Source organism: Eucyclogobius newberryi, unplaced genomic scaffold (genome assembly GCF_026437365.1).
Source record: "Eucyclogobius newberryi isolate DKJ021-1_F unplaced genomic scaffold, fEucNew1.0.hap1 SCAF_11, whole genome shotgun sequence".
NCBI classification, from domain to species: Eukaryota; Metazoa; Chordata; class Actinopteri; order Gobiiformes; family Gobiidae; genus Eucyclogobius; species Eucyclogobius newberryi.
Window position 1 is genome coordinate 19,720,139 of NW_027315735.1, and position 15,513 is coordinate 19,735,651.

General features: G+C 39.2%; 2 protein-coding genes across 2 annotated transcripts; one reads left to right on the top strand and one right to left on the bottom strand.

Moving 5' to 3' along the window:
- The first annotated feature begins 828 nt into the window (after nt 1-828).
- On the top strand, nt 829-7,775 carry scyl1 (SCY1-like, kinase-like 1). Its single transcript, XM_072437670.1, has 18 exons — nt 829-1,041; nt 1,457-1,597; nt 2,317-2,439; nt 2,560-2,786; nt 2,878-2,968; nt 3,066-3,221; nt 3,319-3,477; nt 3,555-3,662; nt 3,739-3,852; nt 3,927-4,082; nt 4,161-4,349; nt 4,425-4,500; nt 4,960-5,145; nt 5,957-6,105; nt 6,187-6,273; nt 6,358-6,660; nt 6,764-6,842; nt 6,915-7,775. The coding sequence occupies exons 1-18, from the start codon at nt 934-936 to the stop codon at nt 7,037-7,039; spliced, it is 2,577 nt and encodes an 858-aa protein (XP_072293771.1). The 5' UTR covers nt 829-933; the 3' UTR covers nt 7,040-7,775.
- Nucleotides 7,776-8,134: 359 nt separating this feature from the next.
- LOC140347033 (phospholipase A and acyltransferase 3-like) lies at nt 8,135-10,254 on the bottom strand. Its single transcript, XM_072433351.1, has 5 exons — nt 10,206-10,254; nt 9,980-10,065; nt 9,727-9,835; nt 9,376-9,644; nt 8,135-8,812 (listed from the first exon to the last, which is right to left on the bottom strand). The coding sequence occupies exons 2-5, from the start codon at nt 9,992-9,994 to the stop codon at nt 8,693-8,695; spliced, it is 513 nt and encodes a 170-aa protein (XP_072289452.1). The 5' UTR covers nt 9,995-10,065; nt 10,206-10,254; the 3' UTR covers nt 8,135-8,692.
- Between the last annotated feature and the right edge of the window lie 5,259 nt (nt 10,255-15,513).

Sequence of the window (15,513 nt, forward strand, 5' to 3'; positions counted from 1 at the left end):
GTGCGTTTTAAGATTGATAGATACATAGGGGTTCATGCTTGAAGAAATTCTATACACCTTATCCAATTTACTTTAAAAGTTATATTCTATTATTGTTGGGAAGAAATGCTAATATTAAAATGTTGAATACAATGCACTGTATTTATTTATTTCTACTGGGAGTGTCGGCCAGAACACCACTTTATAGACTCGGCACACTCAGCACATACAAATTCTAATAGAGTTTAATGCTACCAACAGGAGGATGTAGTACTCGAATTCCAAAACATCCACAGTCCAAATAAATGTGTCTAATAATCATTCAATTGATAATTTATAATAAGGGATAACAATTTTATAAAATAATTAAAAAATAGTAAAGGAGAGCACAATATAAACTAAATTGGTATCAACCGTGGTATCATTTGAGCTAGAAGGATCTCAATATATTTCAAGTAGTTGACATTTTCAAGACACCTCACCCTCTATGTCATATAACAGGCCCATTGTTTTCTAATTCTTATTTCATATGCGCATATTCTCAATTGGAATATTTTCCTTCATGTACCCATCACTAGTTGTATTCAGTTAAAGTTAGCAATAAATTAGCAAAAACTCAGTGAATTAGGTCAGACTTTTCAGACGGAAATTTAAAACACAGTACTAACTGAATATTAAAGCATTATTTCCCACAGATGTTTAACACATTATTATTATTATTATTGTTATTATATATTTTTTCATCATATTCATAGTCAATGACTATTTTAAAATAAAAGTTTTGGTAATAAAAACACAAAATAAACATCACAGGGCATGGTGTCTATGGTCAAAATCTATGAGGCGGAACCATTGTACAGAAATGTTTCTACGGACATATTTGACGACGGCTCCACCTGCGGACCAGCTACAAATTTGTTTATCTGTGTTAGATGCATTGAGGGATACAGGGAGATGTGGTCCTTTTTTGCCAGGGACCCCGTTAAAGATTTTGCTTATGAAATTCTCCCAGAGACCCAAGACAAATGCGGACTATGGATGCTTCATCGGGGCAAACGAAAGGTAAAGAAGCGGATGCTTTGACGCGAGGAGGCCTGTGGCTAAATCCGCTAGCTGTACTCACACATACCCACTCGCAAGTTGTCTTTTATTGAACTTTAGCAGAAATGTCACAACAAAGCCTTATTAGAGGGAATGTAGAGAGGGATACAGAAGCGGATAGAAGATTTGTGTTGATCGATACATATTTGCCAAAGCTGTTTTTGGGTGTCGAGCGAGAAGCTTTGTTTACTTATTTTCTCGCCACGTCACATCGGATGGCGTTTTGAGTTGTGATGCAAACACATTTTGAGCTCTGACACATTTTATACACATTTTTCCCACATCTTTTTAGCGAATACCAATGATTATATTTTGTTTGATGCATTTTATTATTGGTAAGAAGTGCAAATCTTAAACCATGTTTACGTCTTCACAGACGAATGGAGAACCTGTCTCCGTCTTTGTTTACGAGTTTGCCCAAGGCTCAGATCAACAAACCCAGCTCGCCAAAGCAGCCTTCAAACGCATGAAGACCCTCCGACACCCGAACATCTTGGCCTATGTCGATGGTCTAGAGGTATGTAATGAAACAGATTGTCAACATTGTTGATATTGTGATTGTGTAGACTTGTATCAATCACATACAATCTGCCTGTACTACCGTACTTTTCACGCTCATTCATTCAGACTGAGGTAAATAGCATTGTACTCACTCATAATGTTATTTTGTAACTTTGATAGCTAATGTAAAGTACATTAGTCATCCTTATATAAAATAGCATAGGGAATGTTCTGCTGTTGCGTTTTCTCACACACCACCAGTATTAAATTAAAGCCAACCAAATATTTTTTGCCCTAACATTACATGTAAGTTTTGTCTGTTATGATTAGGACTGGGTAGCTTACATTTTCAGTACATATACTTAAACTAAGATAAGATAAGATATTCCTTTATTGTCCCACATATTTATTTCTGCACGATGCTCTGTAATCACAAAATAAAATACTAATACTCGGTGTAATCTTTCATCCGTCTTCAATCAAATCTGTAATGTCATTACATTACATGTCAATTTGTCTTGGGGGTAGGTGCTGTTGGAAAAAAAAAACACAATACAAATATTCCGATATTATTCCAATCCAGTAGAAATGTGTTAACGCATGTCACAAATGTATTTGTTTTAACTACTACTATTTCATCCTACTTTTTCACCCCACCATAGAGCACCCAGCTCTAGTCACAATGTTCTAATGCATAATCTGTAAACTGTCAATCTTTATTTGTCCCATTTATAGACAGAAAAAAGCCTGTACTTGGTTACCGAGCAGGTAACCCCACTTGCCGTCCACCTTAAAGCTCAAGCTGAAAAGGGCGGTGGAGGAGAACTGGAGGTGTCATGGGGTCTTCATCAGATTGTGGTTAGTAGAAAATACATCTTCAGCTCACCTGGTTATCATAAACATTTGTGTTGTTATAAGCCATTAAGAAAACAGTTCAGTTGTAGTCATTAACATTTTTCTTTTTTGCTCATCAAACAGAAGGCTGTCAGTTTCCTAATCAATGACTGCCACCTCCTTCATAACAACTTGGGTGTATGGGCTGTTTTTGTGGATAAAGCTGGGGAGTGGAAGCTTGGAGCTCTTGACCATGTTGCCTCTGAACAAGGTGATCCAAGTGGAACTGTTTTACCTGCCCCTAAAGCGGTCTACCCAGATATGGAAAAGTATGATCCACCAGAAATGCCAAATAGTAGTGGAGAGAAATGGTAAGAATATAAACGTGCATTAGATCTAAATATTCAAAGGATTTGGCTAAACATAAAGCATTACCATTAATGGTTGTTTTGAATGTTTCAGGGCTGGGGAAGTTTGGCGGTTAGGTTGCTTAATATGGGAGGTGTTCAACGGACCTCTACCGCGCACTTCATCACTCCGATCATTAGGAAAAGTAAGTTCCAGAGATATTTTTATTTTATCGTGTTTTTTTTGTGTCGAGTTTTGTGAACAGGACATATTTTGAACTGTACTGTGTGTTGTCTGCACAGATTCCAAAAACTCTAGTCCCACACTACTGTGAGCTTGTGGGAGCAAACCCGCGGATTCGGCCCAATCCTGCCCGCTTCTTACAGAACTGCAGAGCTCCTGGGGGATTCCTCAGCAACAGTTTTGTCGAAAGCAACCTCTTTCTGGAGGAAATTCAGGTATTTATTGTGGTTACACATTAAAAAAAATGTATGTACAATATATTGTATGAGAATAATAATTTATCTAATTGAAACAATTAATTGTACTTTCAAGATCAAAGAGACTGCCGAAAAGCAGCAGTTCTTCAAGGATCTGAGTGAAAACCTAGACTCCTTTCCAGAGGACTTTTGCAAACACAAGGTCCTTCCTCAGCTCCTCACTGCGTTTGAGTTTGGGAATGCGGGAGCTGTCGTCCTAACCCCTCTCTTTAAGGTGTGCATTTGCTTCAATTTTAGTTATTATTTTAACAGTTGAAAGTGTTTGTAGAAACCTTTGTCTGACCATTTTAGGTAGGAAAGTTCCTGTCCGCAGAGGAATACCAGCAGAAGATAATCCCTGTCATAGTAAAGATGTTTTCCTCTACAGACAGAGCAATGAGGATACGACTGCTTCAACAAGTATTAACTCATTTTACATTTACTTTTTCATTTATTTGTGCTTAAAATAATCAAAACACATTTTACTTGTCTGCAGATGGAGCAGTTCATTCTGTATTTGAATGAAGCCGCTGTCAATAGTCAGATTTTCCCACATGTTGTTCATGGATTCACAGACACCAACCCGGCCATTCGAGAGCAGACTGTCAAGGTAGTTCATAGAACTAAAATAATAAAATGTATAGATCAATAAATTGTTGCTAACCTTTATCTTTTCTGCTGTAGTCCATGTTACTTTTGGCTCCCAAGCTGAATGAGACCAATCTGAACCAGGAACTAATGCGTCATTTTGCGAGGCTGCAGGCTCGCGATGAGCAAGGTCCAATCCGGTGCAACACAACAGTCTGTCTTGGCAAGATAGCCTCCTACCTAAATGCTGGTGTACGTGAAACAAGCTTTACAAAAATCAATGTACATTAAGTGTTTTCTCTGACTTTATTTCCTCTTCCTTTTTCCTAGGCACGACAACGTGTTCTGATTTCTGCTTTCTCACGCGCCACTAAGGACCCTTTTCCAGCTTCTCGGTCCGCGGGTGTTCTGGGCTTTGCTGCCACTCACAACTATTATAGTGTATCAGAAATAGCTGCACGCATTCTGCCCACTCTTTGTGCCATTACAGTTGACCCCGATAAAGCTGTCCGAGACCAGGTACTGTGTTTATAGTACAGCTGATATGCTTTGGTGCATTTTGACACAACTGCTACTTTGTCCCATCCTTGGCAGGCCTTTAAAGCTATAAAAAGTTTCCTCTCTAAATTGGAAACGGTTTCAGAAGACCCCAGCATGCTGATGGAGATAGGTGTGTTACAAAGTTATCATAGAACAATGGGCCTCATTCATGAAGCATTTTACGAAAAAATGTTGTACTCATTTTGGCATTCAAGATTTGTTCTTCTTGAAGAATAAATCCTACGAACAGTCAGTAACTCAAGTTTGCACAGTAATTATGCAGTTTTAGAATGGTGTGAAGAAGAAGTGTGTGCGTGCGTGCATGGGGCTGGATTAAGACCGGCTGAGACACCTGGCCACTGGAGAAATGTTTGTAAATGAGAAATGTTTTTTCCCTTCAAAGACGTACATTTTCATGTGAATAAACATGTAAATGAATGACGCAATGTTCTGGACATTGTGGCGCAACTTAAAAATATTTGTGAATGAGGCTTATTGTCTTGATATTTAATTTTCTTTTCTAGCTTTATGTTTTTTTTTTACTTTGCTTTTCTCTTACTTTGCTTTTCTCTTTTGTTGCGCCTGTTAGAGAAAGATGTAGGGTCATGTGCTCAACCTGCTGGTGCCTCTTCGGGTTGGACAGGCTGGGCAGTCACAGGCATGTCCTCACTGACTTCAAAACTGATCCGCACAAATCCAGGAACAGAGGGCGATGGAGCCACTGAGGCTTTAGCTGCTACCGATGCCATCACTCCAACAAACACTTCTTCAGTTGGTAAGAAATAGCTGATTTTTTTCATCATGAATTTATTTCATTTTTCACTTCTGTCTATATTATATATGTTGTATTTACACTTTTGTTCTCAATACTATATTTTACAATCATGCCTTTTTAATTATATTATTATTTTTACTTGTATATGTTGCACCACAGCAGATCCCTAGTTTCTAAATTTTGTGAACATTTTGTGGCCCAAATTGTTCACAAAATTTCCTCGTGGTGTGGACTGCCGATTAATCCTGCCATGTATCAACCATAAAACGCACCTACCTCTCACCTGCAGCCGCGTGCGGCTCGTCCCCATGAGAGCAGCAGTTTCATCGTGTATAAGCGCATTGATCTATCATAATATAGTTCCCTCAGTGTACGGGACAAAATGAAGACGGAGAAAGACTGTTCGAGCTGACTCAGAAGAAGACGGAAATCTACTGGAGACGAGAGATGTGATCTGTTGCGCTAATAAACAAACGCACGTGTGTGTTGTATCAGTCCGTACGGGGGAGTGCCTGAGTTCTCAAATCGCCGAAAAATCGTCCATTACGCCTTTAATTAAATTGTCCGTCTGAAGGAGTCGGATCCCTCCTTCACTATGGAACTCCTCCAGGTTTCTACTTTTTCCCAAGGAGGTTTTGTAGTTTTTCTTGGCCGAGAAGGTCTAAGGACAGGGGACCCTGGGACATTGCCAAGTCCCTATGAACATTGTTTATTTGCTTTTCACTGGCGCCCTCCGAGACAACCGCTGTTGTGATTTTGGGCGAATTGAAGCAAATAATTTGTTTTATTTTCGTGTAATTTTTTTTTACAGATTCTCAAGACACGCCTTCAGAGGCCTCTATGCCCCAACCCCCTGCCAGTAGCCATGCCAATCCACCAGAGACTAGTAATGTTCACACCAACAGTAACGAGCCAATAGGAGACCGCTGGGATGAGGATGAGGACTGGGGAAGTCTAGAGGTAGGTTATGTTTCAAAAATATAGAAGCATAGTAAAAAGTGCAGTTTTTATGGTTTTCTAATGTGACCCTTTTACTTAAAGGAGCCAGAGAAAACTCTGACTGAGTCTGATGACTGGGGTACGGACTGGTCAGGAATGACATCATCTAAAAAGAAAGCGGTTGATAAAGTATAAATCTATGTTTTCAAGATTATTTATCAAATAGAGTAAGTTTTATGTTTTATGTTTAAACATTTATTTTTTTAACTTTAGACAAACCGTACATCATCAGTGGCAGTGAAGAAGCAAAGCTCTGATTGGAGCAGCTCGGGTTGGGATGCAGATGACAGTTGGTCCAATGAGAAAGAAGGGCAGGGCCAGAGCTCAGCTGGAGAAGAAGGCTGGGGCAATGAGTGGCCTGATGAGGACGCAGACACAACCTCCACAAATAAGACCCTCCCGCTGCCTGCAGGTGTGCGGTTAGCCAGCGAATACAACTGGGACAGCGCTGCCAAAGGTTCACCTGACCTGTTTGCCAGCGTGTCCCAGAGAAACGCGGCTAACGCACCTGTCACGGTGAGGGCATGAATGTTTTCCTGTATTGACCAAATCTCATTCTCTGAATACATACACAGACTGGCATTACTATTAAGTACAATTTGTCCATTTTCATTTTCAGGGAGGAGATGGCTGGAGCACAGAAGCAACAGGAGAATGGGGAGGTGAAGAAAGCTGGGAATCTGTTGATGGTGTCCAGGGTATGTTGCTTTTTTACAATCAGCACTTTTGTGTCATTGTGTATTTTTTACACTGTTTTTTATGTTTGCAAGGTCTGAGCAAAGCTGAATTATCAAAGAAGAAACGCGAGGAAAGAAGGAAAGAACTAGAGGCAAAACGTGCTGAACGAAAAGCCAATAAAGGGCCGCTCAAATTGGGTGCACGCAAATTGGACTGAAGGACAAATCAGAGGGGCACATGCAGCAGCAATGGGACCTAGCAATAGCGCTTTGACATTCCGCGAGGAGGACCAGAAAGATGCATTTAAAACTGCAAACCTGTTTCCAAAATATGTTGTGAAAATGATGACGTGTGATGACATGGGTGAACTTGGATGTTCTTGGCGCAGGAGCAGTTACTAAAATATCAAGATCAAAAAGACGCCGTCAATCCTTTGGGCTTATGGGCATGGACCAAAATGTGTATATTTTATGAGATGGAAATGTGCTGGTTTTAGTGTACAGAAATTCACAACTTCTATTTAATTGTTATGAGAAACATGTAAACAATACTTGAGTCTCACTTTTATCATTACTTTCAATTTACTGTACATAGAACGGCATGAACATATGATTAAGAATATGATTTATGAGAGCAGCGATCACAACAATGATGCATGCACAGTATTTGACCTGAAACTGTTTTGACTCAAATGTTATTGTCCTGAACAGGCCTTGGATACAGAGTAATGGATGAGCAGTGGGCATTGGATGCATGTGTTTCTGTGTTCTGTGAAGAAAACTGATTCACACTTGACATGAATCAAGGACACACTTTCTGCTGGATGAGACCTTTTCAGGTTGAAGAACATTTTACTTTTATTTGTGCCTTCGTTTTAACAAATCATATCTGAACGGTTATATATTGTATTACTGAGGAGGTAAAACGGTTTCATTAAATTAGTTTACTTTTCATGCCTTTTTAGAAAATGCATAAATAAAGAGGATTTCTGTTAAGAGAATAAGAAAGATTAATTATACCATAGTGACTGTCACCGTGTTACTGTGGGTTCTCTCCGGGTTCTCCGGCTCCTCCCACCGTCCAAAGACATGCATGTGTCAGGTAAAATTGGCGACTCTAAATTGGCCCTAGTGAATGAATGTGAGCGTGAACTGTCTGTAATGTCTATGTCTCTGTGTTGGCCCTGCGACAAGTTGGCCACTGTCCAGGGTGTACCCCGCCTAAGGCCCGAAGTCACTGGGATAGGCTCCAGTCACCCGCGACCCCGAAAGGGACCAAGCGGTAGAAGATGGATGGATGGAACAGACAACACTGAGATCCATTGGTGATTTAATGGTAGAAATTGAGAAAAAAAACATCTGACTTTCAGAAAACACTCAATTAATTCCTGGTTAATCAAACAAGGTTACAGTGGGGTGTAAAAACAATACAAATTACTTTGGCATAATTAGTTTCAGAAACATGCCTTGTATGTAGAGCAGGGCAATTCAACTTCATTTTCCCCGAGGGCAAAGTATACAAATGCATTGATAACTTAACAATAAGATAAGATAAGATATTCCTTTAGCCGTTACTCATACAATATTTTTCCCCCACAGTTTGAATACTTTTTAAGGCATACTTTTAACAAGGAATCTTGACAAAGACCGTTTTATCAACAAGTAATAAATATATATGTTCTTAAATAAACTCTTATATTATGTCTAGAAACAATTTACTGATTTCATAATAGATTCTTCATAGATAGTTTGTACTAAAAATGTTAACGACTGAAGATAATGCATGTGCGTTTACTGTGGCACTTGCTCACTGGGAGTTGTTTAGCTGGCGTAATGTTCATTGTGCTGGCGACCCTTTAACGGAAGCTTGGCTAAGCGTCATTCTCCTCTTTTTTTTTGCCTCCAAGAAACGCCCCTGCCAAAGCCACTATGCCCAATCCAACAGCTCCTGCCAGACCAACAAGCAGGGCAGTTTCACCGGCCTTGCGAACCTGTAGAAATCACACACAGGAAATCATGTCACACAGTTGTTATGACAACAAAAATGTCTCTAATAACCACTTGAAGTGTCGCATTTCAGCAAAGATGCAAACTGTAAACTATAAGCTTTTGTAAGTATTCTTCACGGTTAAAACAAGTGCCATAGTGAGGCAGCAATGTCTCTTGCATATTGCTGTTGTGTCTTTGGGCAAGACACGTCCAACCTACACAAATCAAATTCTTTATCAGATATCTTTGATTAGAGGAAGTAAAGGGGCAATGTTTCATGAGCTTTGTTATGCCGGGCTGATCTCTTAATAAAATATCAAGATAATTTCCATACAATACACAGTCAGAGCATACAAGGCTAATCTTCAGTGGGAGTTGGACTTTAAAAGTTTGTTCCATTACTCATTGGAATTTGTATTACATGCTTTTGTTCAGAGCATACAAGGCTAATCTTCAGTGGGAGTTGGACTTTAAAAGTTTGTTCCATTACTCATTGGAATTTGTATTACATGCTTTTGTTCACTACACAGATTGTAAACAAAACATCTGCCCTTTTCCCACCCACCTGTCGAGACTCGGGCTGGCCATAACGCAGCTCATTGACAAAGTGTTCGCAGTTGCCTCTGAAAACACAGTAAGGAATTTCCTGGCCCACTTTTCTGCGTGCCTCCCGGATGATGACTTCAGTGGAGCGTGGGGTGTATTTTTCGTCCAGGATGTTGTTGATGCTCCACTTGTTTGTTCCCACCACATCCCACAACTCTTCCTCCTTCACAATCGCCTTCTCTGCCAATACAGACATCACACTGTTGGCACCTGCACCTGCACTCTCGCCTAATAAAAACATTGTGTTATAAACAATAGTATCCACATAAAGACATCCATTAGCACATTTAAGTTATGTTTGAGAACTTACAAGGTGGAACCAAGTGAACCACAAAGCCATTGCCAATGTAGATTGCCCAGTGCTGATAAGAGCCACGAAAGATTTCTATTAGGTCCCCGGGGTTTGGCTTTTCATCACACTGAATGAAGAAAAATACCGGAAATCAAATTTTCTGTTTCACAGACAAATACAAAGAATGGGTTTGTTTACAGTAAAGGATATGAAAGTATTCTAAACTAAATATAAGCAAATAAATACTGCTTAAAAAATAAAGAAAAAATACCAATGTTGGAGCCATGTTTGTAGAGCTACTTGAAGAACTTTTTCTTCGAAATTATTCTTTCAATTTCAATTTGACTCAACACGAATCTACGACAGGAAATCTACGTTACAAAAACAAACACACAAATCAGACGATGAGCGATATTTAGAAACACGGTTAGTCTCATTTGCTTAGTCCAGAGGTATTGACATCGCATTAAAATGTTTAGTAGTAATAGTCGTTTCACCTTACGTTGGTTTCTCCTGGAGAGAGACGTTCACGGGCGAGTCTGGCTCATGGCCCATGGATGTATTATATATATTATTATAATATCTGGATAGGGTACGCCCCCTCTGCCTCTGGCTCCAAATTGAGTAGTGGCCACTTCGCAGAATGCAGCCTTTTGGTCGGACCATTTCAGGAGTTCGGCCTCTAAAATTACCAAACATGCTAAATTGTTTTTAGTCTAAAAATAAAATAGAAGGAATTTCACTCTTCAACTGTTTCTAAAATACTTAAAAAATACATTTTTAACCTTCCGGTGAACGGTGTACGCGCACCGAGCGCGCACCTCACCCTCGTGAACGGGCCTCAGGAGAACATGTGACGGAAACTAAACACAAGCAGAAGAAAGAGACGAGACGAGACCACGATACACGTAAGTTGTGTTTGTATGTCATTCCTCACGTTTCACACATTGTTCCATATGAAGTGTAAATCAACGATTACACAGCTAACTCAAGTTAACACAAGTTAACACAAGTTAACACGAGCTAACGTAAGCTAAAGTTTAGCTACACAAAGATGCAACAACACGTCGTGATGGCTCGTGCTTCTGCAAATAAATAACTAATTATTTCTCTTACTAAATGTTCCAAGAGACAAGAGGTTAAGCACAGATCAAGGAAAACTAGAGAAAGAAGGGAAATAAAGTGATGTTTGTATTATGTGCTATAAAAAACTACCAATAATTCAAATATAACCTGCTGAAATGGGTCATATCTTACACATATAAATGTAAACGTATGTAAAAGTGACAGTCCTGTACTTACAGGGGCTGAGACGACATTTGAGGTTTTATTACCCATTTAATAATGACGTGTGCTGTGTTTAAACAGCAAAGCACACGCTTGTTTTCTATAGGAATGTCATGGATTTACTTCCATGGAATATGTAGAGATTTAGCAAACATGTCAGTTATGTCCTAACTTCTAAGTTTTAAACTTATGACTTTTGGTTCTAGCTTTAAAAATTAATGTGAAAAGAGGAACTTTTGTGTTACAGAGCGAAATGTAAATGTGTCAATAACATATTCCAGCTTTTCTCTGTTAAATGTACAGAATATATCAATGTTCTAATGAGAATCTTTCTCATCTTCAGAGTGCTGACCAGTGAGTTTAGTCTGTCTGTGCTGTCCAGAGCTCTACAGGTCACTACAGGTCACTGCAGGTCACTGCAGACACAGAGTCATTGCAAGTAAACTCCTGACGACTCCAAAGCAAAAGATATTTTAAGAATAACTTCTGCCTCGACTAAAAGTAAACAGTGTAGAATCAGTACTTTGAATTTTTAAAATGTCTGTTTTGTTATGACCAAAAAAACTAAATGATAATTGTTCTTCAAAAGAGACACTGCTGTGTCACATGTGTCTGTGAAGCAGCTTGAGGACAAACATGTGAAGTGTATGTTATATAACTTTTATAAATCTAATACATATGAAGTGTATGTTCTATGACTTGTATAATCTAAACATGTGAAGTGTATGTTCTATGACTTGTATAATCTAATACATATGAAGTGTATGTTCTATGACTTGTATAATCTAAACATGTGAAGTGTATGTTATATGACTTGTATAATCGAATACATATGAAGTGTATGTTATGTGACTTGTATAATCTAAACATGTGAAGTGTATGTTATATGACTTGTATAATCTAAAGCTGTGACATGTTCTGTTTGTCTCTCAGTCATAGGATGGAGCTGAACGGAGGAGTTACTGAAGTACAGAAGACTGCGTGCCATGGAAACAAAGTCTTGTTAAATACTGAGATATTCAGTATTTAACGCAATAATGTCACATTCATGTGCATATAACTGATGTAAAAAGAGTGTTTATTTTACCATTATTATTAGTATTATTTTGTCTTACGCTGTTTTTATTTTATCTTTATTTTCCCCCTCCATTCCTTATTAAGGTATGAGAGGTTCTGTCTATAGGAGTTTTTGTTTATAAGAGTTCTTCTATTAAGATCGATCTATTAAGAGTGTTTTTTAAACTTCCTATAAGTTATCTGTCCTTTTCCTCTGTATCTACTGTGTTGCAACAACGACATTTCCTCATGTGTGGACAATAAAGGAATATCTTATCTTATTCAGTTTGTTCTATTTGACTTATACAGGTTGTTTTATCATTGTTAATATTTTGCACTGAATCACCAAAGCAAGTTCCACTGTTTGTGAATTATTTTCTTTGACAATGGCCAGGGCCGGCCCAAGCCTTCAGGGGGCCCTAAGCGAAAAAAAATTTGGGGGCCCCTCACCACGTCATCAGAATCAGTTTTATTGCCATTGTCAGTGAACAATTCACATATGGGAACTTTCTTCAACGCAAACAAAGTTCACCAAAACTCCAGGGCATCCGTTTGCCAGTTAGTTTATTCTCAGCACCTCAACAGCTCAAATATTGCTAACTTAAATCCCACAATGCAACTTGGTATTCCGCTGACATCACCTCGACTCCCTGTACAAATAACACACATCCCAGATATGTTTTTGGGCGTATTTGTGGGCGTTAAGGGTCGACAGCCACATTAGCACATTAGCAGTTTAAACTAATGAACAGGGGGGTCTGGGGGCCCTCCCCCAGAGATTTTCAGACCTTTTTCGTGTATTCTGTTGCATTTTAATGTGGTCCAGCCGGCTAAAATAAGAGTAAAATGTTGAGGTTGTAATGCTATAAAATGATGATGTGATGAAACTGTGCCAGGAGAAAATGACTAAAGCCAGTTATTAATACATTAGTGTACTTAATTACTCAATACAATATTGGCTATGAAAATAATTATGATCAAATTGATTAATTTTAACTGAAAATGTAAAATTAATAGTTATCCTTACTAATTTATCTTTTACTGCTCCCAACTGTTCCTTCTTGCCAAAGTGACAAAACAAGTTATATTAAATTAAACAAATGGCATAAGCATTGCTTGATTAACAATTGACACTGATAAAACAGTGCAAACATATTATTCCCAGAGAATGAACAGAACGAGAAGTGAAGGTCCAAACCTAGCTATAGTGAAGAGACTGCGTTTCTGCAGCTTTGCCACTTTTGTATAAAAATATATAGTATTATTCTATAACAGACGTAATTATAATATGTCTGGTTATTTTTCACTATCAGTTTATTATAATTTATAACAAATAGTCTAATGATGCTTTTTAAATAAATTGAAATGTTTTATTGCTCTATTAAAAGTGAATTACAATATAAATGTTTGTTCTGATCAGAACATCACACACTGGACTCCTGCATGAAACAATGCTGCGATGTGATTGGCTGATGGACCTTACACGCATAAACCTTTACGTTCCTCTCATTGCACTTTAAGAAGTAAAACAGACATCACGAGTCACGATTGATCTCACACATGGTGATGTGAGAGAGAGGGACGCAAACTCAAACCGCTCATCTCTGACTGAGGCTGCTCAGGGGCCCGGGACAGGGGCCGCACACTGTTCACTCCAAAGTTTCACGTCAGAGGTTCTGGACGAGACGGCGCTCGTCCGGACCGGATCTCCGCCTCTTAGTGACCGGGGCACAGACGCCACCTCCGCAGCTAACACGGGCTGGTGTCAATGTTAAGCTTATTATCTTTCATTCAGACATATTATTATGCGCGGGGCAGAGCTCTCGTCGCCTCCAGCCTGAGCGAACTAACGTGACAGACTCGTGTTGTTTCAAACAGCAGCATTAACCGTCTCTTTGTAAGATAAGTTCAATACCTGGAGAGTGTTGTTGAGTTTGCAGTTTCTTTACATCGTCAAGAAGTTTCTTCTTTCGTTTTTCGGCACCAGGAGATATATTCCTCTGGACATGAGGACCATGCAGGGACCACGTTCTGTTGTGTTTATGTTTTGCTCTCGTTCTGCTCGCGACCAATCAGCGCAGGTTTGGTGTCTCGGTTGCCAGATTGTCATTACAAATAAATGCGGTTTGTGCGTTATGTTACCGCTGTGTGCGCTGCCGCGCCAGCAGCGCTACTACACTAGTGGCGCACGCTGCGCTTGCACTTCGCACAAGACGGGTTGCCAGATTGGGGGCCCTATTAACGCCTCGGGGCCCTACGCGGCTGCTTAGTTCGCTTATAGGCTGGGCCGGCCCTGACAATGGCAATACATTTTCTGATTCTATTAATGATAATAATAATGAACAGTACACAGACTCAAACACCTTAATAAGGGACTCCCACATTGGAGCTTTAAAACTCAACTAAAACTGGCTAAAATCAATTTATCATTTGTAGTTATAATCAGATTTGCATTTATTGAACAAGTTCCTTCATGTTCATTATTCTTATTAAATACATTAATAAACAAATGTGTTTTGTATTTATTAAAGATTGACATGATACAAAAACGACACAAAAGGAAACTGAATATAATTAAATACTGCTTAACTCAATTATGTAACAGAATCGATGATTATATTTTATATTTCTTCTCATCTGATTAAAAAAATGCATATTGGCCAAATTATATTATGTAAATAAATAACTGAAAAGTTATTAAACCAGACTTTTTATCTTAACACTTCTTTATAATTCTCTTAAATATCAGAGCTTTACAACATGATACATGTATATTTATAGATGGATATAACAAGCCATCATTATACGTTACGTAAACAGACTATTTCAAGCCGAATCATTCCAAAAGTCGGTGTTGACTGTTCTCAGTCTTTCAAGCTGCTGTGACGTGCGCGCTCCCGACGCCAAAGCCTCACGGCGATGACGTCACAAAAGTGGGAGGAGATATACCAGTGTTCAGGAAGTAATGCGGAACCATATTATAATAGATCCATGTGCGGAACTAAAAAACTTTTTGGGAACCATGCGCCTATGAGCAACTCCATGGGCCTCAATGGCGGCCATCTTGGCTTCCGGGGGCTTGCATGGCCCCGATGGAGACGTCGCGCAGTGGAAAAACAAAGCAAAGATCACGGCGATCAGCTGACGCGACCTTTCACAATAAGATGAGCCTAAAACACATCACACACACCGGCTCTCGTGATTATATAGAGGATTCTCACTGACGTCACAATTATTACTTTGTTAGTGGGATAAAAGATGGTAAATATTTGTAATAGTTTTATGTCAGTCATGAGAGTCTGTGGGGGAAAACAGTTGAAAAGGAAGGTACAGGAAGTAGCACTCCAACTTACCTAGCGTTATGTCTTGAAACAAACTATCCAAGGCTTGTTTAAAATATCCGGTTGGACTGTTTGCGAGAGCAGGCGGCTGAACCCGAGGCGGACGAACAGCCTGGCGTAC

Bases quoted from the DNA above. Each gene is read 5' to 3' on its own strand.
- scyl1 (XM_072437670.1), top strand. From the start codon at position 934: ATGTGGTCCTTTTTTGCCAGGGACCCCGTTAAAGATTTTGCTTATGAA. The intron at 3,478-3,554 runs GTGTGCATTTGC...TGACCATTTTAG, and splicing joins TCCTAACCCCTCTCTTTAAG to GTAGGAAAGTTCCTGTCCGC. The intron at 6,843-6,914 runs GTATGTTGCTTT...TATGTTTGCAAG, and splicing joins ATCTGTTGATGGTGTCCAGG to GTCTGAGCAAAGCTGAATTA.
- LOC140347033 (XM_072433351.1), bottom strand. The intron at 9,645-9,726 runs GTAAGTTCTCAA...TGTTTTTATTAG, and splicing joins GGTTCACTTGGTTCCACCTT to GCGAGAGTGCAGGTGCAGGT. The intron at 8,813-9,375 runs GTGGGTGGGAAA...TGATTTCTACAG, and splicing joins GCCAGCCCGAGTCTCGACAG to GTTCGCAAGGCCGGTGAAAC.